A 19,681-nucleotide genomic window follows, 5' to 3' on the forward strand; every position below is an offset into this window, starting at 1 on the left:
CTTTGTACACGATACAAACCTTCCTATACATTGTATAAACCCCTTTGGATATGTATAACATATAAAAATTCCCAAATCTTCCAAATCCATGGATTTAAACACCTCTGGGATCCCTGCATCCATTCCCTGCTGGATGTTTTGGGACATTCTTGGTGCTGTGGGTTTAAAATTCACATTTTTTGAGGAGTTTTTGGCTGATAGTTGGAGAGAAAATCACTCCTGAATGATAAAATAATTCCATTTTTCTGGAATTTCCATGGAAATATTTCAAATTCAGCAAAAGAACACTTCGGGCTCCTCCCAGACATTCCAGAGTTTGGGATTTGCTCCCAAAAAATTTCCTTTCCAAATTTGTGGGAAAGCAATTAGAGAGGGAAAATTCATTTCATGAAGTGTGGATTGAGTGTGACTTAGTCCTGGTTTCAGAGCTCAGCTTTGCCACTTGATCCTGATTTATTTTTTAGAGCTCAGATCTGCCACTTGATCCTGATTTTAGAGCTCAGCTTTGCCATTTAATCCTGATTTTAGAGCTCAAGGATTTGCCCAAAAGAAAAGAAATCCACACAAAATTCCCTCAGGAATTCTCCCAAATTCCAAAGGGAGATCTTGAGTTAAACCAGCCTCAAATTAACTCCTAATTAAGCAAACCCTAATTATTCCCCGTGCTCCTTCAGCTCCATGGGCTCAGAAAAGCAGAAGAGCCCAGGGTGGGAGTCAGTTTTTGATGAGGCTGGAGTTGGAATCGATCTGCTCCTCCTGGATGGGAATCCTGCAGCTCTTCTCCTCTGGAAAACAGGGAATGGTTCCAGGGGTGAGAACAGGAGGGAACAGGATTGATCCTGATCCTAGAGCTCAGTTCTGCCCCTCAATCCCAATTTTAAAACTCACTTTTGCCACTTAATCCTGATTTTAGAGCTCAATTTTGCCACTTAATCCTGATTTTAGAGCTCAGCTCTTCTCAGCCAGACCTTTCCCAAATTTTCAGGAGAATTCAGGACATTTCAATTTCCATGGAGACAAAAAAAAAACCTGTTTTACTCTTGGAAGTTGCTTCTGGATCCTGCCAGGAAGAGAATTCCTGGCCTAAATTCAGGGAATTCTGGGATTAAGGGCAAATCAGGGAGAAGGAATACTGAGCTCCTAATCAGCTCCTAATCCTAACCTGGATCAACCCCTGGAATTCCCTGTATTCCTAATTAAGAATTCTTTTATTAATTCCCAAATTTCTAACAGGGGGCCCTGATGAATGTTTGTCCTGGATATTTTATCCCAGGACATTTTTATCCCATAAAAAAGGGAACTCACTGTGCTGGGTGCTCCTCCCAGGCCCATTCCTGTTTTTTTTCTGGGCTGCCTGGATGATCAGGAGCAGGATGGAAATTCCACTCACCATCAGCAGGAGCAGGCACAGCAGGAGCAGGGATAAAGAGCCTGGAATGAGAATGGAAAAATTCCCTAAAAAACAAAGATTCCTGGTTCTGGGTGGAGTTCCCAGATTCCAGAAGGAGAATCCAGAACTCTGGGAACGGGGAGGTCCAGCTGCCAGGGAAGCGTGGGATCCTGGAATGTTGTGGGAAATACAGGAATGGCTTTAGAGAAATTGGGATTTCACTTCCCAGGAAAGCAGCTTTACATGGAAACCAAGCAGCTGGAAATGTGGGATCCTGGAATGTTGTGTGAAATGCAGAAAAGAATTCAAAGAAAGTAGGAATTCCCTTCCCAGGAAAGCAATTCCTGCTGGGATTGTGGGATCCTGGAATATTGTGTGAAATACAGAAAGAGTTTCTGAGAAAATGGGAATTCCCTCCCCAGGAAAGCAGCTTTACATGGAAATGTGGGATCCTGGAATGTTGTGTGAAATGCAGAAAAGGATTCTGAGCAAATGGGAATTCCCTCCCCAGGAAAGCAGCTGCAGTGAATTCCCTGCCCGCCCTTACCCCATCCAGGCTCCGTGGGAACGCCGGGATCCCGACACACCACAGGGATCTCCCTGGGGCTGGATGCCCTGGAGCTGTTCTCGGGGAATTCCGTGGGAAAGGAGTCAGCATCTTCCGGGAATTCCGTGGGAAAGGGGTCCCTGCGTTCCGGGAATTCCGTGGGAGAGGCATGTGGGCCAGGGCTGCTGGCACTGCCAGGGCTGCTGCACTGGGCATCCTCTGTGCCCGTGCCAGCCCGGAGCGTGCTCTTCCCCAGACTGCTGCAGCTGGAAAAGCAATTCCAGAGGGTTTGCCAACAGGGAATCATTCCTAAATCCCACCCACACAATCCCCATCTGTGTTTTAGCCCCAAAAGTTCAGGATTTTATCCCTACATCCCACAGGAATGGGAGGGATAATTAAATCAGTTATTGCTGGGAAAAAAATGATCTGGGATTTTTTTCTCAGCTGATTCTGGCACAGGAATTTTTTGTTCCCAAAAAAAACATCCAAGAGGCTTTAAAAAAAGGTGGAAAATCCTAAAAAGCCCTCAGGATCCTAAAAGCCCCAAAGGATGGGATTCAGAGCACTTAGATCCAGGTTTATTCCAATTTATTTCTCTGAATTTGGGCTTTTCTTGGAAAAAATGAACCCCCCAGAGCTGCTCTGAGCACTCTGCCCCCAAAAAGAAATTTTTCTCCCTACAAGTGATTTTTTCCCCCAAACAGGATTTTTTTCCCCCCAAAAAGAGATTTTTTTTCCCTCAAAAAAGGATTCCTACTTGGTCCAAGGCTGGCAGTTCTTATTCCCTCCTCTGGAGAAAGTCCCTTCAGGACATCGGGAGCACTCTGGGGGAAAAAAGGGATTATCCAGGAACGTGGCAGAATTCCCAGACTAATCCACTGGGTAATTCTGAATTATCCAAGATTATTAATTCTGGATATTATCCGGGAGGATCTCACAATTCCAGCCAGGAATTGCCACATGGGAAACAGGATTTTGGGAAGGCTGGCACATCCCAGAATTCCAAAGGGAATTCCAGCTGGTACATGCCTGGACTCCCTGCTTCCCAAGGGAATTCCAAATCCCAACTCACCCCTTCCCAAGGGAATTCCAGACCCAACTCACCCCTTCCCAAAGGAACTCCCAATCCCAACTCACCCTTTCCCAAGGGAATTCAGGCTGGTTCAAATCCCACTATTTCCAAGGGAATTCCAGATCCCAACTATTCCCAAAGGAATTCCAAATCCCAACTCACCCCTTCCCACAGGAACGCCCCCGGCAGGCTGGAATCCCGCCTGGCACGCACAGGCCCTGTCCGAGGTTTTCTCGCACGGCTTCACCTCCACGCTGCCCTTCCCTGGCCAAGGCAGAAATTCATTAATTCCTTCACTAACAGCAACAATTAACTCCTCAGGGGTTTGGGGTTTTGTGTGCAGGAGCTGCAGAATTCAGCAATTCAACATCTCATCAACAATTCGTAATTAATAATTAATTTAACAACTGAGTCGTTCAACGATTTCGTTTGAGGATAGTGATTTTCAGGTAGGCCCTCACAACTGAGGTGGAAGCAGCCAGAAAAGGACCCAAAAAGAGATTTTATTCCCCCAAAATGGGATTCTATCCCCAAAAAGGGATTTTCTCCCCCTATCCCCCCAAAATGCCCCAAACCTGTGATTTTTTTTCCCGAAAAAGGCATTTTGTTCCCCCCAAAAAGGGATTTTTTTCCCCCTAAAATGGGATTTTCTCCCCAAATCCCAGCACTCACGGGTGTTGCAGATGGTGCAGCTTTTGCAGAAGCCGTGGTGGTGCTGGGAGCTGAAATATCCATCCTGGCATGGCGAGCACACGGTGTCGGCCGAGGCCGTGCAGCGGCTCCGCATCCTCTCCCCTAAAAACACCCAAAAATCGACATTCAGTGGGATCCTGAGGGGAAAAATCCTAAATTTAATCCTTTGGGACCAAATTGGGATTGGTTGGGATTGTGAGGGGAAAAATCCTAAATTTCATCCTTTGGGATCAAATGGTGCCCAGAATTTGGCAGTTCTTGTTTTTTAAGGAGAAAAAGCCCTGGAAGTTTGGCTGGGAGGAGAAATCAACATTTAATGGAGCAGCCGAGAAGGGCTGGGGTGGGCTGAAATTGGGCGAAATGCCTCCAATTTTGGTTCCAGTGGATCACAAATATCCCTTCCAGAGTCAGGGGAAAAGGTTTAGGAAATGTCCCTGGACTAAGGCATTTGGGAAGCAAAAAAACATCAAAAAAGTTTAAAACCACTCTCAAAAAATGAAGATTTTTCCATTTTTTGGGGTCTAAAACTTATTTTTATCAGTCTAAAAAGTATTACACTAAAAATAGGTATTACACTAAGAAAATATTGGATATTCCCCTAAAGCCCGGCTCTCCCATCCCAGCCCCCGCGGCGGGCACTCACCTGGGGCGCAGTCGCTGCAGCATTTGTCACGGAAGCTGTATTGGTGCTGCTGACATTCCAAGCCCAGGGAACCGGGAATGGGCACAGCCAGGAGCCAGCAGAGAGCGGGAAAATTCCAGGGAATCCTTGGAAGCGCCATTCCCACCATCCCCCTCAGGGAGCTGTCCCCTCACGGCACCGGCACCGTCCCCTCACAGCGCTGTCCCCTCAGGGCGCCTTTCCCCTCACGGCGCCTTTCCCCTCACAGCTTGGCTCCCCTCACGGCTCCGGTGCCCTCACGGCTCCGTTCTCCTCACGGTGCCTTTCCCCTCACGACGCCTTTTTCCTCACGGCTCCGCTCCCCTCACAGCTTCTCTTCCCTCACGGCTCCGTTCCCCTCATGGCGCTGCGAGGGCCCCGCGAGCGAGAACGGCTCCGGGCGGGGACATTGAGGGAAATTCCCGCTTTTCTCCACGCCCCTTCCCGCTCCCGGCTCGGGGTTTTTCGGCAGGAAAAGGAAACGCTGAGCTTGAGAAGGGTTTAAGGGGTAAAAGGAGCCCTCAAGGGAGGGAAATCCCGATGGGAATGGCTGGAAAAGCAGGGATGGAGGAGCGCTGTGGGAATGCTGAGGCGGGGAGATAGCGGGAATTCGGGAATTTCGTTTTCCAGACTGCTGGAGTTGGAGCCAGGAGCTCAGTTAAGTTCTAGGAGAGTTCCCTGGCATCACTGAATCAACAAAATAGTGGGAATTAAGAAATTTCATTTTTTAGTCTATTAGAATGGGATCCGGGATCTCAATTTTAGGTGTTCCAGCTGCCTGGAATTGCAGCTTTACCTGAACCGACTCCAGAAAATAATGGGAATTAGAGATTCCATGCTCATGTTGTCCCAAAATTAAATTAGGATGGTGTTGGCAAAATCTCTTCATAGATAAATTACAATTATCAGTTAAATAAATTATGATTTTACTGGAATTTTTGTGTTTAAACTCATTTTATCAAAGATTATCCATGGAATTTATTCCTCTTATTTCCAACCCTGACCCAACAAACCTTAAAAGCAGCAGAATTTCCAAAGCATGGAGAGAAATATTTAATGGAAAATCAAAACAAAAAGAATATAAAATCTTTTATCCAAGGAATTTAATAAAAACATCAAATAAAGAGCAGGAAAAGGGAAAGAGGTGTAGCAATTCCTGTATTTACATTATATTAAGAATAAATTTATTCAAATAAAACATCTCAGATTTTCAGGAATTCTTTCCCAAAGAGGGGTTTTTCCCAGGAAAGATGGAAGCAGAGGGAAAAAAGTCAATTTTATTTGGGAAAGAGCTCGCCCAAAGCCTGGAATTTCCCCCAAATCATCATCAGCAGCTCATTAACAGCATTAATTAGCACAGAGCTCATTAATTTTAGCAGTGAATATTAATTAAGCAGCCATCAAACTCCATGGGAATTCCCACTGCTCTGTCCAATAGCTTAAATTCCAAAAAAACTTCCCAATTGTTTGAATTTTGACTAAAATCTGATATTTTAAAGCCATAATCTCCCATTCCCAGTGCAGATGTCAACAAAACAATGTCATTTTATATTAACTTTATCTTAATTAATGTTATTTTATTTTTTAAAATTAATTCCGAAAAGTTTTTCTGTAACATTTCAAATAAATTCTTCCCCACAGCTCCCTGAAAAAATTTCATTAAATTCCCTAGAACTCTTCAAGAAATCGAAAAAATACTGGAATTGAGTGTGGATATTCCCAGGAGGTCAAACATTCCCTGGAACCACCAAAATTCCCAAAATCCAACCTTTATTTGGGATTCCCTGGATCAGCAGCTGAGGGAAACAAATATTTAAAGAGCCTCCCAAGTGGAATTGGGTGTGGAGGACAAACATTCCTTGGAACCACCAAAATTCCCCAAATCCAGGTTTTATTTGGGATTCCCTGGATCAGCAGCTAAGAGGGCAATTCCCAGGAGATCCAACACTCCTTGGAAAATTCCCAAAATCCAAATTTTATTGGATCAGTAGTTGAGATTTAACGAGCTTTCCCAATGTAATTTGGGTGTGGAGGACAAACATTCCTTGGAACCACCAAAATTCCCAAAATCCAAGTTTTATTTGGGATCCCCTGCATCAGCAGCTGATGGAAACCAGGGAATATTCCAGGATCCTCATACCCAGAATTCCAGCTGGCTCAACCCCCCAAACTAAGAAGGAAATCTACCTGAATCCAGGAATTCCCACCATTTCTTCCAGCAGCAAAAACCTCTCCAAGGAGCTGGGACGGACGGAAAATCGGGAATCTGCAACCAGCAATTCCCGCTGCTCAGCTGAATCCTTTTTCCCTGGGATTTTTTTTTCTGGGAGGGGCTGGGAGTGTAACAGAAAGTTCTGGCAAGGGGGAGGAGGAAGCTCAGAACTCCTCGTGGACGTTGCGGGCGTAATCCATGAGCTTGCTGCCCGTGAAGTACTCGCTGTACTTGAGGATCTCCTCCAGCTCCAGGTGGTGGTTCTGGTTCTCGTCGGCCACGGCGATCATCTGCCGCGCCTCGTTCAGCGCGTTGTGCTCGTTCATGGGATCCATGTACTCCTGAAAAAGCCACGGCAAAACGGCCTGAGCGCGGCCCTGCGGGCGCTCCCAAAAACCCCAACTCCCACCCCAGGCCCAAAGCGGGGCAAAGGTCTGCAAGAAGGGTTTCATGGGCCTTTTTCCTGGTTTCTAGGCTGCTACCAAAGAAATTGGGGTTTTTTTGGGTGATTCCATGGAACATTTCTTGATTTTGGGCTGCAAATTAAACTCAGGAAAAAATTCCTGTTAAAAATGAAGAATTATCAATTTTCGGGACCTAAATTCCCTCATTTTTCCTGCTTTCTTGGCTGTTCCCACAGACTATTTTAAAATGAAAATAACATGAAATTAACACGAAGTTAAAATTAAATGGAAATACTCAATTTTTTAATATAAAAACGAGCGGTAAGTGAATTTGTGATGTTTTTAAAGCTGTGTTTTGGAATAATTGGCTGGCAAAGGGCGAGGACTGACCTCCAGCTCCTCCATGGTGACGATGCCGTCATGGTTGGCGTCGATGACCTCCTGGAACTCCTTCCTCCTGTCCCTCACCCAGTCATCGTCGATGTCCTGAGCCTGCTGGTTCTCCACCGTGCCCACGGGCAGGGAGATGAACTCTGACAGGGTCAGCTTCTTATCCCCGTCCTGATCTGGGAAAAACACACACGTTGTAACAGATCCGCTTCATCCCCGCTAAAAAGCACAAAAAATTATAGTATGTTCATTTAATTCCCGTAAAAATGGGAATTTCCTACCGATCTGTGAAAAAACCAAACCCCTCCCAATACCCACAGAAAAATGGGAATCCATGGGACTCCACCAGACTATTCCATGCAAAACCTTCTCAAAATACACATAAAAATGGGAATCCATGGATACACTGGGAATCCATGGATACAATTCCCAGGAAATCACGGCTTACCCAGATCGCGGATGATCTCCTGCACCATGAAGTGCAGCATGCCCCAAATATCCACATAAAAATGGGAATCCATGGATACAATGGGAATCCATGGAACTCCACCAGACTATTCCATGTAAAACCCTCTTGAAATCCACATAAAACCCAGGAATCCCAGGAGAGAATTCCCAGGAATTCCCACCTTACCGAGGTCCCGGACGATCTCCTGCACCATGAAGTGCAGCATGCCGCGGCTGTGCTCGGGGTGCAGGAAGGACAGGAACTCCTGCTCGCTCAGCAGCAGGTCCGGGGGGGGATTGTCCGCCTGGTACCAGCGATCCTTCAGGTTGTCCAGCACTTCCTGCGCTGCAACGGCACCGCGGGGCTGGGATGGCATCCCGAAGGCCCATCCCAAACCCTGCACAGCTTTGGGATTGCAGCTCATCCCAAACCCCACCCCTGCACATTTGGGATCACAGCTCATCCCAAAGGCTGCAACTGCCCGCATCCATTCTTGGCATTTTGCACATTTCATCCCAAACGCTGAAATTGCCCCCATCCGTTTGTAGGATTTGGCACAATCCCTTTGGGGGATTTCAGTTCATCCCAAACACTAGAATTGCTCCCATCCACTTTTAAGATCTGGGACAATCACTTTGAAGGAATTCAGTTGGCACAATTCATCCCAAAGGCTGCAATTGCCCCCATCCCTTTTTGGGATTTGGCACAATTCATCCCAAAGGCTGCAATTGCCCCCATCCATTTTTAAGATCTGGGACAATCACTTTGTAGGATTTCAGTTCATCCCAAATCTTGGAATTGCCCCCATCCACTTTTAGGACTTGGCACAACCAAGTGTTAGAAATTTCAGTTGTCCCAACCCACTTTTAGGATTTCAATTGTACCAACCCATTTTTAAGACTCCAATTATCACAATCCATTTTTAGGATTTAAATTGTCACGATTTTTAGGATTTCAGTTGTCCCAGTCCATTTTTAGGATTTAATCTATCACAACCCCTTCCTTTCAAGCTCTCAGTTGTTTAATCAATGACGTTTTTAAGCTTAAACCCTGCAGATTTTTATCACAATATTCCATATTTTTGCTGCAAGAAAAGTTGAATTAGGGGTGCATGAACAGAAAAATCAGCACCAAAATCCCATGGAATTCCTTCATTTCACCCCACAATCCAATTATCCGCCAATATCCTTCAATTAATTAAAACACAACTTTAGCCTGAAATCCAATTTCTACAGAAAGTGCCTTAAACTCCACCCCCTCAGGTGCTTTTGATTTAAAGTAAAAAAAAACAAAAATCACTTTTACGGTGCTTGGAGGAGGAGAAAAAACTCCTGAGGAAGTGGAGGATGAATAATTTGATTTTCCTTTCCCCAAAGAAGACTTTGGGGCTCAGACTCGAGGCTGACTCAGCAGCTCAGGGGTTCCTGGAATCAGCCCCAGGTGATTTCCCTGCACATTCTCAGCTCCTTTTTTCTGCATTTCAGGCGTTTCTGCAGCACTGGAAAATGTCACTGAGGCAATTTGGAAATGACTCATCCCTGCAGGGAAAGGGAAAGGTGCAGGGGGGATTTTACAGGAAACTGAAATGTTGCGTGAAGGGGAAAAACAGGAAAATTCCTCCTAAAAATTGTAATTTTCATGGCAGATTCCCCTTAAAATTGCAATTTTCATGGCAAATTCTGGTCAGGAACAATGCGGGATTTATGTATCTTGACTTCCATTTTTTGAGGGATTTTCAAGTTAATTCAAATTTATTTCAGGGGGAAAATGGGGAGATTGCTATTAAAAGTTGCAATTTTCATGGCAGATTCCCCTTAAAAATTGCAATTTTCATGGCAAATTCTGGTCAGGATGAAGGAAGGATTTCTGTCTTTTGACTTAATTTTTGCAGGGATTTTAGAATAAATTAAAATATTTCTTTAGGGGAAAAACAAGAAGGTTCCTCTAAAAAATGTCATTTTCACACCAAATTTCAGGTGGGAAAAAAGCAGATTTTTTTTATTAAGGAGGAAAACAGGGAGATTCCTCAAAAAACCTCCTCATTTTCACAGCACATTTTACAGTAAAAACTGCAGAATTTTTGTTTATTATTGAACTCCTCCTCAAGCACAACAACCCAAACATTTCCCTCCCATTTCTATTTTCACCCCCAGGTTTTAATACCAAAACCCCAATTCTGCACTTACTTTCTTCATCTATTTTCAACTCCTCGTTGTTTTTGATTTTCTCTGCAATTTCCTTTTCATTGAAGCCTTTGCTTGCCAAGAATTTAATTTTATATTCATCCCAAGAAACTCGACCTGGAATTGAGAACATTTCAACCTGAAATTTTGGATTTCATTCTTTCAAAATCAGCAAATTTTAAAGTTTTTTAGTCCAACACCACAACCCCACACTGAATTTTAGGAATGACAACATAAAAGCTGTCACCTGATTCATTTTTGGTGTTTTTTAGCCATAAAATTTGGTGAAAAAATCAATTTATTCTTTTTTTAAAATTTATTTATGAAAAAAAGAGCTGCCTACAGGACATCCTTTCCCACAAAAATCCAAATTTGGGATTCCAGACCTAAATTTGATCTCAAAAATAAATTCTAGATCCCAGAACTGACTTTAAAAGTGATTTTTTTGAGGGGAAAAATGTTGATTTTACCATCCCCATCAGGATCCACAGCTCTGAAGTGCATTTTGTTCTCCTCCACGGCCTCCTGGAAATGTTCATCTGTTTTCTCCATGATCCAACGCTGCATTTCCTTGGCACTGATTTTTTTATCATTATTGATATCCACCCTAGGGAGGAAAAACAAACAGGATTTCAGTTCGGAGTTCAGCAGGGAAAGAGCTGGTTGGGTTTTAGTTTACAAATTGTTTTATTCAGCAAAAATTCACAGAAAAATGACTGGTTTTGACTCTCTGTGAGAAACAAGTGAAAGCTCAGCCTTTAGTTCAGAATTAAAGTAAATAACTACATTAATTTAATTAAATTTAGCAAGATTTAGGTTGTTACTCAGTGAAATTTTTTATTAAATCATGTTTTTGAGGGAATTTTCCCCACAAATCATTGCTGATGGAATTTTGGGTCATTCCAAATTCGGAATTGGAAAAATTTTCTTCCAGACCTTGAATTCTCTCTCAATTTCTCTTTCCAGCCCTTTTTTTCAAATATCACTGAATTTTCATTTTTGAACATTGCACATCTCTTTGTTCTCCATGAGTTTTCTGGAATTTCTTGGATTCAGAGCTGCAGAATTCAATTTTTCCTGATTGAAATTATCAGGAAAATCCAATCTGATCAATCCTTAATTCATGAAGAAATTAATTTAAAAATTACAGTTCAAAACTAAAATTAAATCAAAATTTCTGAAGGGTTTTTTTTGAGCATGAAATAAACATTCAAAATATCACAAAAAATCAGATTTGATTTTGTTAACATTTCAAATTCTATTAAAAGCACCTCAAAACAATTTTTTTTCAAAACTCAAAGAAAAACCAGAGTTCAAACGCCCCAGTTTGCCTCTGGCCTTTATCTGCTGCCATCACTGAGTTGTTTTGACTGAAACTTGAATTATTCAAGATATGATTTGCCTTGAAATGTCAACTAAATGTGAAAAAAGAGATAAACAACCCCAAAAATGCAGATTTAGGGAGTTTCAATATCACAATTGCTACCAGGGAGATGCTTTTATAATTCATTTTTTATTTATTCAATAATTACTTTAATGAAATTCTATTTCTTCATGGCAAGTTGGCACCAAATAAAGCTTTGAAAGTTTATCCCCCTTGTGGTATTAATTGGAGGTGTTTTCATTAAAAAATGCAAATAAAGCCAACTCTGCCACCCGCTGTCTGAAAGTGCTAAAACAAAGCCAAAAAAAGGGAATTTTGAAAATATTAATGAAAAACTCCAAGTTTGAAATATCCACATTCTCAATTTTGAAATGTGAATGAAAATATCCCATTTTTAAAATATGAATTAAATTTCCCCATTTTAAATATTAAAATTATCAAATTTAAAATATTAATTAAAATCCCTAATTTTGAAATATTAATTCAAATTTCCATGTTTGAAATATCAATTAAAATCGCTAATTTTGAAAATATTAAAGCCTCAATTTTGAAACATTAGAATTCCAAATTTTGAACAGATTAATAAAAATTCCCAATTTTAATAAATATTCATTCAAATTTCCAATTTGGAACTATTATAATCCCTAATTTCGAAGCTACTAATTTAAATTCCCAAGTTTAAAGCATTAATTCAACTTTTCAATTTGGAACTATTTAAATCCTTAATTTTGAAGCTACTCATTTAAATTCCCAATTTTTAAACATTAATTCAAATTCCCAATTTGGAACTATTAAACCTTCCAACTTCAAACCCACCAAAATTCCCAATTTTGTGGGGTTTTTTTCCCTGTTCTTCTCTTTCTGACTTGGGGCATTCACATTCTCTGGAAAAAATCCCTTTGCCCAGGATTTTCCTCCTGGGAAGCGGAGCAAAGGAAAACAATTCTCATTTCATTTGCTTCTCCTGAGCTGTGCTGCTCTGGGATGTGTCTGGGGATGGTTCCATTGGTTCTGCTGGGAGCTGGTTTCAATCTTTGGCCAATTACAGAAACAGGAGCCTCCTCCAGCCAGGTCTCAGGAACTCTTGGGGGTTTATTTCACACCAGGATGGCTCAGCCACCTTTGGAGGCACAGGATGGCTTCTGCTGCACTGTTAGAAACAACAAGGTTTTAATAAAGGCAAAATAACCAATTTTTTAGAGAGAAAAGCCAAACCAGGTGCAAGAGGCCTCGCTGCCCCTGGTAAACACCTCCCAAAAGTGATTGGTTTCTTTGTTCTCTTCTTTTCCTCACAAAAGTGATTGGTTTCTTTGTTCTCTTCCTCCCAAAAGTGATTGGTTTCTTTGCTCTCTTCTTATCCTCACAAAAGTGATTGGTTTCTTTGTTCTCTTCCTCACAAAAGTGAGAGGTTTCTTTCTTCTTTTTCTAGAACATTGCCCAGGCAGGATTTTTTGGCTCCTGTCCACTAGCCATCCTTAATTCGAGGTGCCAGAGGGTGTCAGGTTGTGTTCTGACCCTGTCAGTGTTGTTTTAGTTTCCTGCATTGTTTATTTTACCCTTTTATTTTCTTCCCTCTTATTTCCTGCTCCCATAAATTTTTGTTGCCTGAGAGCCCCTTAACTTAAAATTTATAGCAATTCACGGGGGGGTGTTGGTGTTCTCAGGGGTCCCAGAATGAAGGAAGATATTAGAATCTTGACCCCATGTTTCAGAAGGCTGATTTATTATTTTATGATATATATTATATTAAAAGAAAATATCTACTATATAAAAATATAAAATATTTTTATATTTTACTATATATACTATAGTAAAATATATATTTTTATATATTGTATCTATTATTATATATACAATTATATATATTATATATCATTATTATATATATTATATATATTATATGTATAATATGTAGTATATAAGAATATACTATATAAAACTATATGTAATTTTATGTAGTATCTTAAAACTATACTAAAAGAATAGAAGAAAACTTTCATCAGAGGCTTGCAAGGAATAGAAAGGAATGATAATAAAATCTTGTGACTGACCAGAGAGTCCGAGACAGCTGGGCTGTGATTGGTCATTAATTAAAAACAACCACATGAGACCAATCAAAGATGCACCTGTTGCACTCCACAGCAGCACATTTATAATTATTGTTTATATTTCATTTCTGAGGCCTCTCAGCTTCTCAGGAGAAAAAATCCTAACAAAAGGATTTTTCATAAAATATGTCCGTGACAAGGGGGTTCATTTTCTCCATTTCAGGGGACACTCCTGCCTTCCCAAACCAAGAGTTTATTTTTATGATAAATTAATAAATGAGCCGTGTGAGGACACGGAGCTAGATGCACCTGAGTGCAACAGCAGCACAGCCCTGACTCACTTGGAGAAGATGCCCACGAGCTTCCTCCGGTTCCGGCGGGGCTGCGAGTCCTCCTCGAACTCCTCGCGCTCCTTGCCCAGGAACACCTCCTGGTGGAACTCCTTGTTCAGGTGCCCGTCCAGCTCCATCTTGACGCCGTTCAGGTGGTCGGGGGGCAGGATCTCGTTCTCCTCCCTGGCCTCCCCTGCCCTCTCCTTCAGCACAGAGTGGTTGGCAGGCCTGGCATAAACGTCCATCAGCAGGAAGATGAACAGGAGGGAGAGGTAAAGAGAGCCCACGCTGCACAGGAAAGCTTGTCTTGACATCATTTTTATGGGGTTTTCTTTCCTTTTTTATTATTTATTGGCTGCTGAAATCACTGTGGGGTCTAAAAGAAAAAAAGGAGAAAAAACAAATGAAACTGAAGCAAAAGGTCACTGTGGGTTAAATGAATTAAAAGGAAAAAAGGAGAAAAACCAAGTTAAACTGAAGAAAGATGTCATTAATGAACATATAAAAATTAAAATAACCTATGCAAAGTATTAATTACTTACATACATATAATTATATGTGCATAACTTATTTACATACACATAAATATGAGTACATAAGTTATTTATATACAAACATATGCACATAACATTTATATACACATAAATATAAGTACATAAGTTATTTATATACATACAAACATATGCACATAACTTATTCATATACATATATATATGTATACCTATACATATGTTTATACATATACTTTAATATATACATATATATATTAAAGCATATATATACAAATGTGTATATATATACTTGTATATATACACAAGTGTGTATACAGATACTTGTATATATACACACAAGAATAAATTCAGAGGAACCTACACAAAAATAGAGGAGTTTTTGATGTCAGACATTAAAAGGGCCTGTTAATTAATATATATATATGGAATTAACAGTGGCAGATCCAAGAGAAAGCGGAGCTGGAAACACCCAGGAAACAGCGGCGGGGAGGAGCTGTCACAGAGCCATAAAATCCGAGTGTACTGCCCTGGAAGTGACCCACAGGGGCCATCCCGCCCAATTCCAGGGAAAAATAATCCCAAATCCTGTCACCGAGCCATAAAATCCAAGTGTCAGGCCCTGGAAGTGACCCACAGGGGCCATCCCTCCCAATTCAAAGGAAAAATAATCCCAAATCTAACAGAGAGCGCACCAAGGAACCGAAAGCCCTCAGAGCCCCCAGAACCCCTTGGAGCCCTCGGGGCCCTCCACGATCCCCGCGGGGCTGCGGGAGGAGCCGCCCGCACTCACCGGGAGGCGCTGGGCAGGGAGCGGACGCTGCCCCGAGCGCCGTGCCGGCCGCGGGGAGGCTCAGCCCGGGCCCGGCCGCCGCTGAGGCCCTCACGGCCCCTGACGGAGGCCGGCGCTGCCAGGGCGGAGGGAGGTGGGGAGGAAGCGGAAGTTTCCTCACTGCGCCGCGCGGCGGGAAGGCTCGGCGGCCATCTTAGGTGAGGGCAGCCGCCATTTCCGGCAGAGTGAGGGGCAAAGGGGCGTTTTCCGGGCGGTCCTGTCGTTATCTCGGTTGTTAACATGTTGATCTCCTCCTGCTTCCTGGCTCTGTGTGTGTGGCTGTTTTCTTTGAATTATGAAATGGTTTGGGTTGGAAGGGACCTTAAATAGAATCTAATGCAAACCCCTGCCCATCCGTGGAATTGCTCAATGCCAGGTTGGACACTGAGGCTTGGAGCAAGCTGGGATAGTGGAAGGTGTCCCTGCCCATGGCAGGGGGTGGCACTGAATGGGTTTTGAGCCCATCCCAATCTTTTACTATTCCGTGATTCCATGAACAAGGCGCGGCCAAGGCGCACTGCCCAAACCCAAGATGGCTCCTCCTCGGCCTCACATGCCCTACTCAAAGATGGCGGCCAGCGCGTCAGGCGCGGCGGCCTCCGTCCTTCTGCCCGCCCCTTGCCCCGGTGCGAGAAGCGCCGGAGCCGCGGCAGGAGCAGGGACGGAACCGCCGCTTCCCCGAGGAGAAGGCGGAAAGCGCGGGAGAGCCATGAAACCACCGCAGTGCGGCAGCGGCGCTCGGTGAGCGCTCCCGCAGAAAGCTTGTCCCCTCCCGGTGGCCGTACCGCCGTTCCCGCCTAAACGGGGCGGGCGTGGCGGCGGCGCCGGCCGTGAGGGGCCCCGCGGCCATGAAGGCGCTGCGGCGGCTGAGCCGGCACCGCACCGCGCTGGGGCTCGGCGGGCTCTCGCTCTGCGCCGCCGTCCTGCTCTATCTCGCCAAGTGCACCTCCGAGGGGCTGCGCCCGCTGCCCGCGCCCCCCGCGCTCCCGCACAGCCAGCCCGGCCGGGGGGCCCGCGCCGCGCCCCCGGCCGGCCCTGAGGGCAGCGCCTTCGTGGCCGTGGTGGTGATGAGCGGCCCCAAGTACAGCGAGCGGCGCAGCATCATCCGCAGCACCTGGATGGCGGCGGCGCGGCAGGCGCCTCACGGCCACGTCTGGAGCCGCTTCGTGGTGGGCACGGCGGGGCTGAGCGCCGAGGAGCTGCGGAGCCTGGAGCTGGAGCAGAGCCGCCACCGCGACCTGCTGCTGCTGCCCGAGCTGCGCGACTCCTACGAGAACCTCACGGCCAAGGTGCTGGCCACCTACGTGTGGCTGGACGCGCACCTGGACTTCCAGTTCGCCCTCAAGGCGGACGACGACACCTTCGTGCGCTTGGACGTGCTGGTGGAGGAGCTGAGGGCCAAGGAGCCGCGGCGCCTCTACTGGGGCTTCTTCTCGGGCCGCGGGCGGGTGAAATCCGGGGGGAAGTGGAAGGAGAGCGCCTGGCTGCTGTGCGATTATTACCTGCCCTACGCGCTGGGCGGCGGCTACGTGATCTCCGCCGACCTGGTGCGCTACCTGCGCCTCAGCAGGGACTACCTGAACCTGTGGCAGAGCGAGGACGTGTCCCTGGGCGTGTGGCTGGCGCCCATCGACGTGAAGAGAGTGCACGACCCCCGCTTCGACACCGAGTACAAATCGCGCGGCTGCAGCAACAAATACATCGTGACTCACAAGCAGAGCATCGAGGACATGCTGGAGAAGCACCAGACGCTGGCCAAGGAAGGGAAGCTCTGTAAGGAGGAGGTGAAACTCAGGCTTTCCTACATGTACGACTGGGGAGTGCCTCCCTCGCAGTGCTGCCAGAGGAAGGACGGCATCCCCTGAACGCCTCGGGAAGAAGGCTCAGGATGGTGGACTCTGGTTGCTGTTACGCGGGGAGAATCCCATTAAAATGGAATTCTTGCCTCAGTTTCTCCCTCAGAACATTGGGCCCAAGGCTTTGGGATGCAGGCCTGGCTGGATTTCGGGAAGAGCAGAAGCCTGGAATCTCCCACTCCATATCCAAGGACAGACTTCCCAAATCCCAGCCCGGTGCTATGGATCCATAATTCCAGCTGAACTGAGCGGGAAGAGCTGATAAAATGGAATTATTGCCTTGGTTTCTCCCTCGGAAAATTGGGAACAAATGATTCCCCTCAGGCACCGATCCCAAAGGCTTTGGGGTGCAGGCCTGGCTGGATTTAGGGAAGAGCAGTTAATTGGAGTCAGGGTTAATTACTCTGAAAAAGATTTTGCACGACTCACTCTGTCACCCTGACACTCCCTGAGAGCTGCTGACGTGGCATGGTTAAAGATGCTTAAAAAATAAAATAAAACAAGTGCCAGAAAGCAGAGCAAGAGGTCAAATGCCAGGATTAAAGGCAAATAAAAGATGTCAAAACACAAAAAGTAGAGAAAAGGGGGGAGAGAACTGGAATGAAAAGTTGGAACAGATTCTGAGGTTGATTTACTAAAGGTCATGCTAAGTTTTGATGCTGATAAGACTAAAAGGAGGCTGCTGTTTATTCCTTGGCAAGGAAATGCCAGCTTGGCAAGGAGGGAAGAGCCCAAATTGGGAGCAGATTATTCCAGAGGGTGGGAGCAGGGATCAGCTTTTCCTGGGATAGCTGCAGGGAGAGCAGAGAATGGAATCATTCCGTTTGCTCATTTGTCTTGTTTTGCTCTCTGAAAGGCAATGTACATAAATCACCTGGCTGCTCCAAAGGGAGGTGGCTGAATTTTGGCAGAAATTAAATTTATTCTTATTTTGGGAGAAGATTTTTTGGCTTTGCAAAGCCTCCAGGTGTTGTTTTGAGCTTATTTCCCTCCAACACTCACTCAAGAACTCCCTGGCTGCTCCAAATTTAGGTTTATTTTTAATACAAATGAGCAAAAATTGATCAGTAGGAGTTCAAAAACCATTTGCCCAAGGGTGGGGATTTAAGGTATAAAAGTGAAATTTGTGCAGTCAAGAGAAAAAGGTTCCCCCCACCCCAAAAATTGAATTTGGAGAACTTTTATTTCTCTTTTCAGCACACTAAAAAATCACATTCAGGTGCTCCAAGCTGGGGGAATTCCCTCCTCCTCTCCAAAAATTCCTTGCAGAGGAGCTAAAATTGAATTAATTATCAGTGACACGTCCAAAATTTGGGCTTTTCCCCTCAGTCCTGCCTACACCAAAACAGAGCTCAGGCCTCAGACAGGATTTCTTTAACTCCAAACCTGGAATTCCAGCCTTTTCCAGGGGCAGCTGCTCCAGAGTTTCCCCAGTGCCCTGTGCCAGCTGCAGCTCCTGCAGTGTGAGCAGTTTTTACTTTGGAAATGTAAAATTTCATTTTTTAAACGTCGTTTTGGTGAGGGTTTTTTTTTGTGTGTGTGTTTGTTGCACTCTGCACTTTCATTCCCGTTCCATTCCCTCCTGCCCAACTCTGGCTGGAAGAGACAAATGGCACAGAAAAATTGAAAATAAAACAAGTGCCAATTTCTCTTTCTTTTTGCTTAGCAAAATCAGGAATTTTAGGAATTAGGAATACCAAAGGGATCAGCTACATTGGAATTTTATTTTTTTTTTGTTATTCTTCTTTTAATTAATTAATTACTGAAGATCAAAAATCTTCAGAAGATTTTTTTTTTTAATTTTCAAGGCTTTTTTTCCTAAAACAAAACTAAAATTCTGCAAAACCTCAATTATGTTGAGCTCAATTATTATAATTATTATTCTAATAATTATTATTATAATGCATGCATAGGGATTACCAAGGAGTATTTTTCCCCAAATATCCTGTTCCAAAGCAGGAACTTTCCAAGATGTCAGCAACTTCCAGTTTTTTAAACATCCATTTGCCATTTGAGGTTCATCAGTGTTGTCTGTGTCGTGATAAATTACCTGTAATGTGAATATTTATTTATAATTATATTTATTTATCATTCTTGCCAGTGTATTCTCTTTATTTTCCCAGAAAAAAATACAAATAAATCAATTTATTCCCAGAATAACATCCATTTTCCCGTTATTTTATCCACCTTTACCCTTTTTTCCCAGGAAAATTACAAATAAATCCATTTATCCCCGTCATAACCTCTATTTTCTCATTATTTTATCCCGCTCAGCCTTTTTTTCCCTGGAAAATTACAAATAAATCAATTTATTCCCATCAAAACATAAATTTTTTCTATTATTTTATCCATCTGGCCCTTTTTTCTCAGGAAAATACCAAATAAATCCATTTATTCCCAGAATAACATCAATTTTCCCATTGTTTTATCCACCTTTCCCCTTTATTTTCTGTGGAAAATTCCACCTGGGAAGCAAAACCAGGTGAGGATGAGGCCAAATTATTTTAAAAGAAATTTCACCCCCCCCTTGATTTCCTTGGAATCTTTAATCCTCAGCATTCCAATATTTTTAAAATCACTTTTCCTCCAAATTTCAAACATTCCACCCTCAAACAAACAACTCAAACTTCCCTCAAAAATGAAAATAAACGGATTTTTGCCCATAAATAATTTGGGATAACGGGTTTTGCTGTTGGAGCAAAGGGATCCTTTTGGAA

The 19,681-nt window shown here is 43.9% G+C and overlaps 3 protein-coding genes across 3 annotated transcripts; 1 reads left to right on the plus strand and 2 right to left on the minus strand.

The window, feature by feature from the left end:
- Nucleotides 1-703: 703 nt before the first annotated feature.
- TNFRSF4 (TNF receptor superfamily member 4) lies at nucleotides 704-4,520 on the minus strand. Its single transcript, XM_030963968.1, has 7 exons — nucleotides 4,349-4,520; nucleotides 3,685-3,807; nucleotides 3,175-3,276; nucleotides 2,698-2,764; nucleotides 1,938-2,203; nucleotides 1,306-1,431; nucleotides 704-785 (listed from the first exon to the last, which is right to left on the minus strand). The coding sequence occupies exons 1-7, from the start codon at nucleotides 4,494-4,496 to the stop codon at nucleotides 715-717; spliced, it is 903 nt and encodes a 300-aa protein (XP_030819828.1). The 5' UTR covers nucleotides 4,497-4,520; the 3' UTR covers nucleotides 704-714.
- Nucleotides 4,521-5,369: 849 nt separating this feature from the next.
- On the minus strand, nucleotides 5,370-15,205 carry SDF4 (stromal cell derived factor 4). Its single transcript, XM_030963759.1, has 7 exons — nucleotides 15,070-15,205; nucleotides 13,777-14,143; nucleotides 10,474-10,610; nucleotides 10,007-10,120; nucleotides 8,007-8,165; nucleotides 7,373-7,548; nucleotides 5,370-6,919 (listed from the first exon to the last, which is right to left on the minus strand). The coding sequence occupies exons 2-7, from the start codon at nucleotides 14,082-14,084 to the stop codon at nucleotides 6,743-6,745; spliced, it is 1,071 nt and encodes a 356-aa protein (XP_030819619.1). The 5' UTR covers nucleotides 14,085-14,143; nucleotides 15,070-15,205; the 3' UTR covers nucleotides 5,370-6,742.
- A 554-nt stretch (nucleotides 15,206-15,759) lies between these two features.
- Nucleotides 15,760-19,136, plus strand: B3GALT6 (beta-1,3-galactosyltransferase 6). Its single transcript, XM_030963783.1, has one exon. The coding sequence runs from the start codon at nucleotides 15,957-15,959 to the stop codon at nucleotides 16,971-16,973; it is 1,017 nt and encodes a 338-aa protein (XP_030819643.1). The 5' UTR covers nucleotides 15,760-15,956; the 3' UTR covers nucleotides 16,974-19,136.
- Nucleotides 19,137-19,681: the final 545 nt, after the last annotated feature.

The sequence above is a fragment of the Camarhynchus parvulus genome, chromosome 21 (genome assembly GCF_901933205.1).
Source record: "Camarhynchus parvulus chromosome 21, STF_HiC, whole genome shotgun sequence".
Lineage (NCBI taxonomy): Eukaryota > Metazoa > Chordata > Aves > Passeriformes > Thraupidae > Camarhynchus > Camarhynchus parvulus.